Consider the following 15,043-nt stretch of genomic DNA (forward strand, 5'->3'; position numbering starts at 1 on the left):
ATCACGGGAACTCTCGCCCGGAGTATTCTCACTATTAACGTCAACAGGGATGAGGTACCAAATGCATGTTAACCTCCTTTCAAGTTGACCCAGCCGAAGAAACTAAGGTCACATTTTGTTTTGACCCCAGTCAACGTGTGTGCTTGTATGTCTTACAAATAAATTAAAGGGTTTAATAAAAATGCGAAGGTGATGGAGTGTTTGCACAACAAGACAGGACCATTGCATGCAGGCTCTGAATTTTAAATAACGGCCATTCAATAATGTTGACAAGAAAGGCATGTTGTCGAAGCTTTTCATCTGGCACTCATCAGGACAAACACAAGAATGCCAAATTTCAAACGCTCACAACAGTTCTCTGCAAACAAAAGGAATATGTCCAAAACCTTTGCCTTTTAAAAAATTACCTAGGAGCTCGGAAAAGCCCTGTTGCTTTGGCCATGGCAAAGCCTCAGCCAATCATAGTCAACTTGCCAATCAATCAGCACCCGTTTCCCCTGGAATGCAAATTGTTGCAATCGTTTGAATTTCACCAGTCTTGACTTTCTCCGGATGAGTGACCGATGAAAAGCTTCAGCAACATGTCTTTGTGGCAAGATTCAAATTCTCTACCACCAAGTAACAGTTTAATAGCCATACAAACACAATTCATTCACGTGTTTTGTGCTTCTGATCGAAGGCTAAGAAAGCCATTTTAAACTAAGGCAAGTCTAATGAAGGAAAATAGTTACAATAAAGCTCATATCAGAAAAGAACCGAGCATACGAAGCGTAGATATAAACTGGCTTGGCTTAAATCCGTAGCAAATCAAAAACCTCTTATAATTAGAAGATTTGGGAATTCAGTCTACACCTCAGGACCTGACTCTTGCTAGTATATAGCTGAAAGAGTACTGCCTGAGGTGGAGTCTTTTGAGAGCGATGTTGAACAGAGGCCCTGTCTACTTGTTCAGGTAGATGCAGAAGACCCTGTGGCAATTTTAGAATAAGAGAATAGGTATTCTGGTGCCTTGACCATTTAACCCTCAGCCAACTCTATCAACACCAGTTTAACTGGTCATCCACCACATTTGCACGGTGGCAGAGTGGTTAGCACTGCTGCCTCACAAAGCCAGGGGCCCGAGTTCAATTTGGACCTCGGGTGACTGTCTGTGTGGAGTTTGCACTTTCTCCCCGTGCCTGCGTGGGTTTCCTCTGGGGGCTCCGGTTTCCTCCCACAGTCCAAAGATGTGCAGGTTAGGTGGACTGGCCATGCTAAATTGGCCCTCGGTGGAGTTATGGGGATAGTGTGGGGTTTGGTCCTAGGTAGGGTCCTCTTTCAGAGGGTTGGTGTAAACTCGATGGGCCGAATGGCCTCCTTCCTCACCATAGCGATTCTATGATTTACTGCCGTGGGATCTTGCTGTGCACAAATTGGCTGCACCTCAAAAGTAATTAAGTATTGATTATTAGACACTATTTAACTGCAAGTTCTGCATTCACTCCCATAAACAACTTTTTAATATTATGAGAACATCACCACATCAAATTAATATAACCTAAGGTAAAATTAAACCTCCTCAGAGTACAATTCCCAGAATCTTGGGATCCAAACATTCTGTAGCGGTGAAGCTGCCTGTTGGAATCATATTCCAGCTTTAACAAGATCAGCTTTTAATGAACCTCCAGATCTTAGCAAGCTCAACAATTTTTTTAAAATTCTAAGACAACGTGGAAATAAGCATAAGTGTGGCGGCTAAACAAATTTACATGCTGGCATTTTGTCGATAGATGGAATGTTACTCCCATTGGATTCTGTGGACTGACCAAAACTGAGAAAAGTTCCTGGACATTTATCTCAAAGCCTTTTGATCAAACTGTTATGGTTAAAAACAACCACTCGGAACCGTGAGTTCTTGAGTAAGCAAGGACTTTGGAGTGGATTCTCCGTTGCGAGCCTGTCCTCGCTACCACTGCTAGTGAGGGCGGAGAATTGAGGCTCCGTCAAATCTCCCATTCAATGCCAGAGATCCTGCCGCCATGAAGAGATGGAGAATCCAACCCTTTATTTCATAACCAGATGCTGAAGAGAGAGGACCACAGTTTTCGATGGTGCCTCTCCCAGGGATACAGGGTTTGTCACACAAGGGCTGGATTCTCCACCGGCGGGATGCTCCATTTAGCCGGCAGCCCGGGGGTCTCCCGACAGTGTGGGGCTGCCCCACAATGGGAAACCCCATTGACCAGCCGGTGTAACGGAGCACCCCGCCGGCAGGGTGAAACAGAAATGTGGCGCGGCGGGACGGAGAATCCAGCCCCCAGATCGTCTTACTTTTCATTCTGATGTTTCTCATTAATTTCTTACCTAACCCACACCTCTATAAGCAGATGTTCCCATGATCTCTCTCACCTCTCGACTTTGGGCATGGCCTTCAGTTCCTGCTCATCTCCTTCGTGTCCTGTTCAGCAATGCATGTGGGAAAGCTGGAATTGTTATAGTTGCTGGGCTCGTCTCCTCCGGAACTGTCCTTGGCTAAAATTCCCATCATGCCTATAGTATTGGCAAAAATTCCCATCATGCCTATAGTATTGGCTAAAATTCCCATCATGACTATAGTATTGGCTAAAATTCCCATCATGCCTATAGTATTGGCAAAAATTCCCATCATGCCTATAGTATTGGCAAAAATTCCCATCATGCCTAGAGTATTGGCTAAAATTCCCATCATGACTATAGTATTGGCTAAAATTCCCATCATGACTATAGTATTGGCAAAAATTCCCATCATGCCTAGAGTATTGGCTAAAATTCCCATCATGACTATAGTATTGGCAAAAATTCCCATCATGCCTAGAGTATTGGCTAAAATTCCCATCATGACTATAGTATTGGCTAAAATTCCCATCATGCCTAGTAAGACATCTCTTCACTACATTTGTCAGTCTAAAGCTGTTGATGCCTATTATAAATACAAACTTCGCGATATCATTTCATGTAGCCAACTTCAAGATCCTGGATGTAATTCCAATGGAATGGAATTAAAGTAGGTGCTGGTGGAGGTCAACCATGAACGGATAATTGAAAGCTCATGAGTTGTTTCCATCTTTTGTTTCAGAAATTCCTGAGGATCCGGAAACAGCTGAAGAATTTTATCACAAAGATGCTTTCGAATCGTGCTCCGATGAAAATCTTGAGATGAGGGATTCCGAGGAGGAAACAGATTTTGCCGCTTTTCCAGCTTATGAGCAGGTGAGTAGTGTTCCATTTGGCGTCTGAATATCACGCGAGGCAACATTTCACAAATATCTGGGTACAGTCTCCAAGCAACCAAACTCTCATTGAATGCTGGGACAGGCTCAAGGGGCTGAACTCCTAAGTTGTTGGAGAGAGATGAATGGGGAGAGAAATAGGGTCAGAAAGGAAGAGCAGTGTGTGTCACCATGGAAGTAGGAAGAGGGGGGTTGGAGTATAAGATTAAGGGTTGGATTTTACACCACCCACTGCCGGTAGCTGGGTTCCCGTTCCTGCGGAGAATCCGGCTAAAATTGGAATTGGTGCCTTGTTTCTTGCTGTGAAAAGGAGGATGTCAGAGCACTTAGCTGCGTTTGTTGTGGTGAGGGGCTGTCAATCGCAGCAAGAGTGTTCATAAACAATGTGGTGTGCATCAAAGCAGGGTAACCGAGATGCATTCAAGTGTGAAGGGAAAGATCAATAAACAATCCACCAAGCTGCTGGAGTAATGAAACTGTCAATCACCGGCTAATGCAAGGTGTGGCTGTGTTGAATTGAATGGAAGATCTGCATTTCAAAGGTTGCCCAGGGATTTCAAGCCCTTTGAGGTGGACTGGGTTTTCGAGGAAGCCTCTGGATAACAGCTGCTGCTTTGGACACTTCTGTCTGAGGCAGCAGATGTTAGGAAAGGGTAAGTGAAAATGCAGCGATTTTTCAACCTACTGCCTAGATTGTTGTTCAGTTTCAGGCAGGGGTCTCTGATGGGGGGACCTGTTGTGAGGTTGGGGAGGGTCTGATGGGAGATAGCCTGTTTGGGGGGAGGGTGGTTTCTGTTGGGGGGTCTGATAGAGGATTTGATGGGGGTCTCTGATTAGGGGGCGGTGTTGGGGGGTCTGCTGGGGGTTTGATGGGATGGGTCTGTTGCGGGGTTTAATGGGGGGAGGCTGAGACAGGCTGATGGGGAAGCCGAGGGGGGGGGGGTTGGGTCACCCTCATACGTGTGTGCTGTGGGGGGTGACCCGTAATTCTCATGGTGGTGGGGTAGGATTCCCCTACTTAACAGTAGGGGTGGGGGGGGGGGAGGAGGCAGGATTTGCGTTGCGGGGAGGGGGGGGGGTGCAGGGGGGCAGATGCTGGATCTCGGTATGGGCCGCCTGCTCAGAATAATGACCCAACACCAGGTTTCCGACAGAACCCTGTGAGCCCCCCTCCATGCACATATTTGCATGGAAAAGGGGAGTGAATCGCTCCTGGGGACGGCTCCTGGACCCAATGGGGAGCAGGACCGATTCTAAGTCAGCGGGAGAACTTCTCCAGAATGGAGAATCCAGCCCTAAGAAATAAGGAAGTCTTGCTGCAATTGTACATGACTTTCCTGAAGGCCCCGCCTTCTCAACCTTGCCCCTCGCCCGAGGTGTGGTGACCCTTAGGTTAAATCACCACCAGTCAGCTCTCCCCTCTCAAAGGGGAAAGCAGCCGATGGTCATCTGGGACCGAGACGACTTTACTTCATTACATGAAGAGCTTTGGTGTGACCATACCTGGGATACAAACAAAGAGCAGGAGGAGGCCATTCAGCCCCTCGAGCCTGCTTATCATTTAATTATATCACGGCTGAATTTATCGGAACCTCAAACCTGCCTCCAGTAATCTATCACCCTTTGCTTATTCAGAATCGATCCAGCTCGACCCTAAACACTCTGCTACCCCTGCCCTTTCAGAAAGAGGGTTCCAAAGACTCATAAGCCTCTGAGTGAAAATCTTTGCCTCGTCTCCGTTTTAACTGGGCAACCCCATAGAACAGTGACCCCCTAATTCTGTATTCTCCCGCAAGAGTAACCGTTCTTTCCAAATCCACTCTGTCACGATCCCTCAGGATCTATTGTGCCCAGATTTGGTCTCCATTTTTCGGGAAGGATGTGGCTGCATTGGAGGCTGTGCAGCGAAGATCCACTCGATTGGTCCCTGGATTAAAAGAGTTGTCCCGTGATGAGTGACTGAGTAAATTGGGCCTATATTTGAATTTGAGGTGATCTGACAGAAACAAAGACGATTCTGAAGCAGATTGACAGGGTGGCACTGAGAGATTGCTTCTGCTGGCTGGTGAACCTGCAACACGGAGCACAGTCTCAGGGTAAAAGGGTCAATCGTTTAGGATGTAGTTGAGGAGAAATTTCTTGATTCAGGGGGTTACGAATCTTTGAAACTCCCTTCCCCGGGGAGTGGATGCTGCATGGCTGGCTATACTGTCGGTGGGAGGGATTGAACGACTGGTAAATCTGGGCCTTTGTCTCTCAGGGGATCAGGAGGGAATTGGATTGAAGGGCAGAGATCAGCTGTGATCTAACTGGATGGAAGGGCGGGGCCTTTCTGGCCAATTCTTGCTCCTATTCCTTCTGTTGTATATCAAATGGTTGTTTTAAACTGATGGGAGAAGCAATTGTGAATTAAGAGTAAAAAAGGGAATGTTTCATGCTTTTCTCTCCCCTGAAGGTCTCAAAGCACTTTACAACCAATGAGGTAATTTTGAAGTGTTATAATGTAGGAAATGCAGCAGCCGAAATGCACACAGTCGGATCCAACAAACAACAAGGAGGCAATGATCAGATTTTTTTTTTTTACTCGTGATGTTGACTGAGGGATAAATTTTCCCAGGACACTGGGGATAACTATTCTTCAACATTTAGACCCGCAGGGAGAGATATGGGCCCCGATTTATTGTCACTTCGTAACAACGGCTCTCGTGGCAGTGCAGCGCTCCATCTGTAGCGCGCTGGAGTGTCAGCCCTGATTTTCGTACCCAAGGCCTGGTGTGGGTCTTGAACCCAGCGCGCTGTGGCTCAGAGGCGCGAGAGAGAGAGAGAGCCACGGGTGACACTCAAAGAGAGGGAGGTTCTGAGCACAGTAAAGCCGGAGAAGATTTCGAGTGAATTGACCTACCTGTGAATCACAGTCCCTTTAGAACGTCACTGATCCATCCAAAAGTTTTTTTTTAAATTATCTATTCTATTCTATTTCTTTCCTTAGATGCAATTATATTCCTGGTTAACTGCCAATCAGTGCTGAATTCCGTGTGGCTTTTGTTAATTAAAACTTACGAATTCTCAGTGTAAATGGGTGTATGCGTAGGTTCAACATTTCATCCTTATTTGAAGCTTGGTTGACTAAAACCTAGAGAGTAATATTCCTCCTCCGGGAAGGTATTTTGCTTGTTAATGTGTTTCTACAATGAGCAGCCAGATAGAAAATATACTCAGCGTTCTTAATCAAATAGTTCAGTCATTGAAGATGAGGCTGAAAATTAGGTGTCAATTTTCTACAACTTGGTGATGAGATGAAATTTCTTCAGCTAATTGCCATTTTTCGAAGAAGTTGATGACTACAAGGCTAACAAGTAACAATGAGCGTGGAACATATGACTGTAATAATGTTGTCCAAACTGCCCACGGTTTGCAATACTTCAGAGGTTAACTGACGTCTGCAAGTAATGAATTCTGCAAACCGATGTTGTTAAGTAGACTGGACAAAAAGCATTGTGCACGGCACGGTAGCACAGTGGTTAGCACTGTTGTTTCACAGCTCCAGGGTCCCAGGTTCGATGCCCGGCTTGGGTCACAGTCTGTGCGGAGTCTGCACGTTCTCCCCATGTCTGCGTGGGTTTCCTCCGGGTGCTCCGGTTTCCTCCCACAAGTCCTGAAAGACGTGCAGGTCAGGTGAATTGGACATTCTGAATTCTCCCTCCGTGAACCCGAACAGGCGCCGGAATGTGGCGACTAGGGGATTTTCACAGTAACTTCATTAGAATGTTAATGTAAGCCTATTTGGGACACTAATAAACATTATTATTATAATCAACAGTATATCTGGCATATGACAGCTGTCTGTCTGTCCAACCGTCTGTCTACCTGTGTATGTCTGTGTCTGTATGTGACTGCGATACTGGGTGACTGTCGATCTGTGTCTGTCTGTCTGTCTGTGTCTGTCTGTCTGTCTGTGTCTGTCTGTCTGTCTGTGTCTGTCTGTCTGTGTGGTGTTGAGCATGGATCACCCTCGCTAAGTTCTTCTTCTTCCAGGACACGGATGTTGCGGCTCTGGTCAGATACATGGAGGATGTCCTGGATGGCAGAACATTAGGTCAGTCTTTACCTCACTTGCATTGCTCTTAACTAACAAGACTAATAGATTTATAATTTATTTGGAATCAGACAGAGTAGGAACAAAGCAGCCATTTTCCATTGCAATCATTTCTTTCTTGACAACAATTCACACTATTGGGACCCAACTGATCATTTACTAGCCATTTTCAAAATATTCGCACCACACAAGTGCCGGGTAATGACCATCTCCAACATGATGTGGAGATGCCGGAGTTGGACTGGGGTGAGCACAGTAAGAAGTCTTACAACACCAGGTTAAAGTCCAACAGGTTTGTTTCAAACACGAGCTTTCAGGTGAATTCACCTGAGGAAGGAGCAGTGCTCCAAAAGCTCGTGTTTGAAACAAACCTGTTGGACTTTAATCTGGTGTTGTAAGGCTTCTTACTGTGCTCATCTCCAACATGAGAGAATCTGACAAATGCCCCTTGACATTCAATGGCATTACCACCACTGAATCTCCCTCTATCAACACCCTGGGGAGTTACCATTGCCCAGAAACTGAACTGGACCAGCCTTATAAATACGGTGGCTACAAGAGAAGGTCAGAGACTGGAAATCCAGCCATGAGTGACTCACCTCCTGACTCCCCAAAACCTGTCCACTACCTACAAGGTACAAGTCACGGGTGTGACGGAATACCCTACATTTGCCGAGAGGAGTGCGGCTCCAACAACACGAAGCTGAACGCAATTCAGAACATCCAGCTTGCTTGGCACCCCACCCACCACCTTAAACATTCAGTTCTTCTATTATAGGTACACTGTGACTGCAGTGTATACTCTCTGTGTATACCTGGAGTGAGCGGGTTGTCTGATGAGGGAAGGTTAGACAGAATGGGCTCCAATCTATTCAAGTTCAGAAGAATGAGGGGTGACTCGATTGAAGAATGTAAGATCTTGAATGGCAATGACATTGGCATCGACTCCACTCCCAAGTGAGTACACTGCACTATGAGGTCGCTGAGGGCCCCGTACCTTTAAGGCAACCTTCAGTCCCCCGCCCCCCTTTAGGACCCCCCCCTCCCCGCTTATTTCACCACCCTTCACGCCCTGACCCTTCTTGCACCCCTTCAAGCCTCTCCCCTTCAGACCCCCCTTTATGTACCCACTTAACCCCTCTTTCATGGACATGGCCCCCCTCAGGCCCTACCCCTTGGCACCAAGGCACTGCCAACCCAGCGCGTCGCCCGCAGGTATGTGTCATGGAGGGGGTGTGCATGCGGGTGGTTTGGTGGTGTGGGCGGTGAGGGGGTGTGTGTCTGGGATGGTTGTGGCCGTGCCCCTGTCCAGCAACCCCCCTCTTCCGCTAGTCGGTGAAACATGAGGCGACGTGGGCTTCCCGTGCACACTGGTCCTAGCGATGGCGCTGTGCGGCCTCCCGTGCCTGCCCAGGCCCCATGTCCCACTCATTGCCCCCTTCCCCTCATCCTCCTCATCTGATGAGGTCTGCGCTCTCTCCTCATCCTCCTCTGGCATATCGCCCCTCTGCTGGGCTATATTGTTCAGGATGCAGGAGGCCACCACGATGCGGATGACCCTCCTAGCCTCGTAATGGAGGGCCCCTCCAGAGCGATCCAGGCACCTGAAGCACATTTTCGGGACTCAGAAGCACGGCTCGACCACATGCCAGGTCGCTGTATGGGTGTCGTTGTTGTGGGTCTGCGCGTCGGTCAATGGTTTCAAGATAGGCCTCATAGCCACGACTGCAACGGTAACCCCTGTCGCCCAGCCCGCCCCACAGTGTGGGGAGAGGGTGCTCCTCGATCATGTCAGGGATCACTGAGTGTGCCAGTATTAATGCGTTGTGCACACTGCCAGGGTATTGGGCACAGACGTGTGTGATGCGCATCTGTTGATCGCACACCAGCTGTATGTTCATGGAATGATAGCCCTTCCTGTTTGTGTCGAGTGGCCTGTTACCCGCAGTGGCCATAGGGCGACATGAATGCCATTGGTCACCCCCTGGACCTGGGGCATCCAGGCGATGGCAGCGAACCCCACTGCCCAGGCATCCTGGTGGGCACGGTCCACATGGTACTGCCTGGGCATATTGGGCCTCCGTGACGGCACAGATGCACCTGTGCGCCGATGTCTGCGAAATCCCGGATGGGTCCCCACTTCCGATTGGAACAACCCCTTGACGGTCACCGGGAACGGGTGTCCTCCCCCACAATCCCGCGGTGCCAGGTCTGCCATCATCTGGCAGATGTGTCGCTGAATCCCTCTGCTCATCCGCAGTCTCCATACCTGGTCCGGAAAGCCCTCAAACGGTACACGCGGGGCCTCATGCGGTGCCTCCATGGCACCTCCTCCTCCTCCTTTTGCCTGTTGGGCGGCCTTCCCTCCAGCCTGTGTGGCCGCCCAAGGTGAATGGGTGTCTTTGCTGTCTAATCTATCCAGGCCCCTATTCTAATAAACTTCATTTCGGTCTTTTCCCGAGCCTCCTTGGTTCCAAAGAAATCAACCCTCGTGTATCCGACCGTCCCACATAATGAATATTCTCCAGTTCAGGCAACATCCTGGTAAATCTCCTGCCCCCTCTGTGATTCAATCACATCTGTTCGATAGTACGGTGACCCAAACTGCACGGAGTACTCCCGCTGAGCACTAAATACTGTTTGATACAGTTTCAGCATAACCACCCTGCTCTTATACCTTGGCTAATAAAGGAAAATATCTCATAGGGAATCTTGAGAGATAAATAATTCAATAAAATGCAGAGGGAAATATAATTTAGCAACACTCTATCTCTCCTCAGATTGACAATCTTCAATTCACTATTTGTTGTAACTGGAAATATTGGCTTGCACCCACATAGTTTGGATGGAAGCAGCAGATCCCCCAACTCATCTTTAATGAATCCACAGAATCTCTGCAGTGCTGAAGGAGGCCATTCAGCCTATCGAGCCTGCCTCGACCCTCCGAAAGAGCACTCTACCTAGGCCAACTCCCCCACCCTCTCCCCTACAACCCTGTAATTGAACATGGCCAATCCACCGAACTCCCACGTCTTTGGACTTGTGGGAGGAAACCGGAGCGCCCGGAGGAAACCCACGCAGACACCGGGAGAACGTGCAGTCACCCGAGTCCAGAATCATTGCCAATGCTGGCAATAATAACCTTGTGGTAAAAGCGAAGTGTCTGCTCCTCACAAAATGTTGTTCGTGCCTTCGACGGGATTGTGATATGAGAAGGATGAGCCATCATGGTGTTTCCCTGCATTGGTTACAGACAGCGGCACCGTGATTCCAGCATTGACCCAGGGACACACAGCTATGAACTGCACCATGGCGGAAACCAAGATGAACCGCATGAGGGAGTAAGTGCCGTGTTTTTCTCTGTGATCAGATCACCAGGGTAACTGTTACATGTGGTCCAAACTCTATGAGTACTGAATAGATGTCATTTGTCGCTAAGTGTAAACATATAGTGTAGATGTTCCTATAATGAAGCATTTTGAACTAGGATTCTTTTTAAAAAAAATATTTTTATTTGTTTTTTAAAACATTTTATACATAAAACAAAAAACACAGCGTACAAAAGATAACAAAATAACCCCCTCCCCCACACACTACCAACTAATACACATATGACTTAAAAAGTAGCCTTCCCCCTTTAGTGGCTGACAGTGATCAACTCTTCAAAGTGAAGAATAAACAGACTCCATCTCTTATAAATCCCCTCAATCACCCCCCTCAAAGTAAGCTTAAATTCTCAACATACAGGAACTCCATCAGGTTCTCCCACCCCACACTGAGGCACAGGGTGGAGAGGCTGATCTCCATCCCAAGAGGACCTGTCGGCGAGCAAACGGCGAGGAGAAGACTAAAACATCCATCCCTGCCCCCGTCTGCAACTCTGGCAGGTCCGATACCCCAAATATGGCCCCAGGGCAGTGCCTTCCAAGACCAAGTGCGAGATCGCCGACATGGTGCTGAATAAAGAACATCAAAACTTCTCCAACTTCAGACAGGACCACAACATACGTACATGGTTGGCCAGGCCCCTCCCATACCGCTCGGAAGTGTCTCCACCCCCTTAAGCAGCTGGCTCAACCTCGACCTCGTCAAGTGCTCCCTGCGCACCACCTTTAATTGTATTAACCCTTGTCTCGCCCACGAGGTTGTCGCGTTCACCCTCCGCCCACTCCACACCACAACCCTCCTCTGTGCAACTCCCAGCTCCTCTTTCCACTTGACCTTAACATCCTCCAACAATGCTGTAACCTCCATCAGATCCTCCCAAGATCACCGACATGACTCCAGCCCGCCCCTCGCCTCCAACCCCATCATCAACAATATCTTCTCCAACAACGGGGAGCGCGGTGTCACTGGAAACGTCGAGAAAACCTCCTTGTAAAATCTCGCACCTACATCTACCTAAAGCCTCCCCCCCCCCCCCCCCCCCCCGCTCCCCCCCCCCCCCCCCCCCCCCACCTGCTGGAAATCCCAAAGTTCTCCGCCAACTCCTCCAAGCTCATGAACCATCCTTCCAGAAATAAGTCCTTAATTTCTACCACTCCCCGCTCCTCCCGAGCCCCGAAACTTAGCTGTAATGGGTCAGGGTTTAGAGAACCCCAAAGTGTATCATGGAGTTCACCTAACCCACAGCTTTTAATAGATTGTGGTATGGGGAGCACACGGCCCACTCTATAGGGATGGGACAGCAGAAATGGACCAGTATTTTTCAAAACAAAACAATGTTTATTCTATGAACTCAAGTTAACCTTTTTAAAACAGTGACTATCTTTGCAACCATTAATTCAAAGATAACCCCCAAAGAATGCGACGCTAAGTAATCCTTTAAGCTGTCCTTTTAACATCCAAAAGATTTAACAAACCTTTAAACAGGAGCACATTAGGTTCACATTGAATATTGAGAACATTTATAATTCTGAATTCACCAAATGATCCAGAGATAGTCTTTGAATGGCAGAGATCAACATTACGTCTCTTTGTTTAACTTCAGCTGCAGCTCACTGGAAAACCCAGACAAACCCAAGCTTGTTCTCGAAGTGAAACTAAAAAGCAAAACCAGAGCTCAGCTCCACCCACACTCTGACATCACTGCAGTAACATGAGCAGCTAACCATTTCTTAAAGCGACATTCTCATGACATAGCATCCAATCTTATCGGCTCAACAAATGATTCCCTGGGATCGGCATCAACTTCTACCCCGCCCCTAACTTAAAATGCAGCCGAAATTGCCTCAATGTCTTCAAATGTGGTCACCACCACCGGGCGACCTGAATATTTCCCTGGGGCAAACAGGAGCGGTGTCATTGCCAGTGCCCACAACCCTGACCCCTACAAGAGCCTGCCTCCATCCTCACCCACATCACCTCTAACTCCAATTTCGAGCCACCTGCACCCCCAGATACCTAAAGTGAGTAGTCGCCGCACAAAACGACAATCCTCCCAACCTTGCTCCCACCCCTGGTGGGGAGACCAGAAAACGCTCGCTCTTTTCCATTTTCAGTTTGTATCACGAAGAAGCCCCAAGTCGCTTAAGCAGCCCCATTATATCCCCCACCCTGGGAACCCGGTTGGAAATATGCAACAAAAGGTTGTCGCCATCCAGGCACACCTTATGCTCCAGCCCCCCCACCACTCACTATTCCACCCCCCCCCCCCCCACATTTGTCCAAGCTCCTCAACTCAATGGGCAAGGACTCTGTCGCCAACACATCGGACACCCCTGTCTCATTCCCTGAAAATATCCCAAGTTCACCCCACACTCCACTGGGTCCTTATTTTTTTTTAACAAAAGCAAAATAGATGCCTTCCCCATTGTCTCTGGAATCGCCGACCTCTAGCTGTTACCTTCTGGTGCTTGGCCGGTCGTCATAAGTGCACGAGAGAACATCTAGTTTGTGGCTAGTTAAATGTTAAACAATAACATGGGTTAGATAACCATAAGAAAATGATCAAAATTTAGGATTATAAATGATCTAAGAGCTATTATAAATGTGGACTATCCACTGCAACGACTCTCTTCAGACTCCCTGAGGTAACAGTGTCACGTGGTTGTTCTCTACTGCCACCTGCTGGTTGGAGATCATATCTTTCAGTATTTACACAATTGTTTATGCATATCATCACATCCCCTTTCTTTTCGAAATGCATAATATTTACAAACAATATTTGTATTTAATATACAATATATATGATATGCATAATGCGTCCATTATTTACATGTTTACAGTCCATCACAAATTCAATCTGTCTGGCGTTCTTCTGTGTCTAAGCATTGGTTGAACTTGTGAGTTTTCTTGATTTCCCACTGGTGTTGAAGCTGGTTCTTGCTGTGTTTCTGTGTTTTGTACATTTTCAGCTTGTTCTGTTTCTGTGTGCTGAGGTAGCGTTTGTTCAGTTGTCCTGAGATTGTTTGCAACATGGTCCTGTGGTTCTGGAACAAGGGGTTGCTGAACCTTCAGCAAGACTGTCCTGATTCTTGGTAGAACTTGTCCCTGATCCATGACGATGATGTATGACTGAGGACCTGATGGTTGTATTACCTTTGCACACCTCAACCATCCATTTCCATCAGGATCTTTTACCCTGACTGTGTCCTTCTTTGCTACTGGTTGCAGACATCTTGTGGATTTTTCATAATACCTCTTCTGCCACCTTCTTTGAAATGTGAGCTTCTTGACAAGTTTTTGATTCATTGGTTCCTGTGGAATGTACGGTAAGGTTGTTCTGAACTGTCGGTTCATCAGCAATTGTGACGGTGATAATCCATTAATCAATGGTGCAGCACTATAGCTAAGTAACGCCAGATATGGATCTTCCCGGCTGTCCATAGCTTTTTTGAGTAGCTGCTTCACAACGTGAACACCTTTTTCAGCCTTTTCATTGCGGACAAAGAGGACGAGAAATAATATGTTGAAAATCTGTGCAAACTCTGTCCATTCATTTTTTTTCCCCGTCTTTAAAAATAAATTTAGAGTACCCAATTATTTCTTTTTCCAATGAAGGGACAATTTAGCGTGGCCAATCCACCTAGCCTACACATCTTTGGGTTGTGGGGGCGAAACCCACGCAGACATGAGAGGAATGTGCAAACTCCACACGGTCAGAGACCCAGGGTCAGGTTTCGAACCCGGGTCCTCAGCGCCACAGTCCCAGTGCTAACCACTGCGCCACATGCCGCCCAACTCTGTCCACTCATGACTGCTAAAACACAGGCCATTGTCACTCATGACAATTTGAGGTATTCTGTGACGAGCAAAAATGCCTTTGGTGTGCTTGATGGCACACCTAGCTGATGAGTTAGCTAGTTGTACCACTTCGGGAAAGTTAGAGAAATAGTCGATCACTAACAGGTATTCTTTTCCAATTAGGTAGAACTGATCCATTCCCACTTTCTGCCGAGGAGTTGTACAATAATAATAATATAATAATAATCGCATATTGCCACAAGTTGGCTTCAATGAAGTTACTGTGAAAAGCCCCTGGTCGCCACATTCCGGCGCCTGTTCAGAGAGGCCGGTATGGGAATTGAACCCGTGTTGCTGGCATTGTTCTGCATTGTAAGCCAACTATTTAGCCCACTGTGCTAAACTAGCCCCTTATAAAAGTACGGTTTGAGTATAAAAATCGGCAAGTCATGTTGCAGCTGTACAGAACCTTAGTTAGGTCACACTTGGGGTATAGTGTTCAATTCTGGTCACC

The 15,043-nt window shown here is 47.5% G+C and overlaps 1 protein-coding gene across 3 annotated transcripts in view; it reads left to right on the forward strand.

The window, feature by feature from the left end:
* The window catches only part of nek11 (NIMA-related kinase 11), a 336,506-nt gene that overhangs the window by 269,565 nt on the left and 51,898 nt on the right, over positions 1–15,043 (forward strand). For all 3 annotated transcript variants that reach the window (XM_038796561.1, XM_038796563.1, XM_038796564.1), the window contains 3 exons: positions 3,095–3,228; positions 7,284–7,344; positions 10,598–10,685. In XM_038796561.1, the coding sequence (XP_038652489.1) occupies positions 3,095–3,228; positions 7,284–7,344; positions 10,598–10,685 (283 nt within the window). The remainder of the gene's footprint in view (positions 1–3,094; positions 3,229–7,283; positions 7,345–10,597; positions 10,686–15,043) is intronic.

The sequence above is a fragment of the Scyliorhinus canicula genome, chromosome 5 (assembly GCF_902713615.1).
Source record: "Scyliorhinus canicula chromosome 5, sScyCan1.1, whole genome shotgun sequence".
In the NCBI taxonomy this organism is placed as follows: Eukaryota; Metazoa; Chordata; class Chondrichthyes; order Carcharhiniformes; family Scyliorhinidae; genus Scyliorhinus; species Scyliorhinus canicula.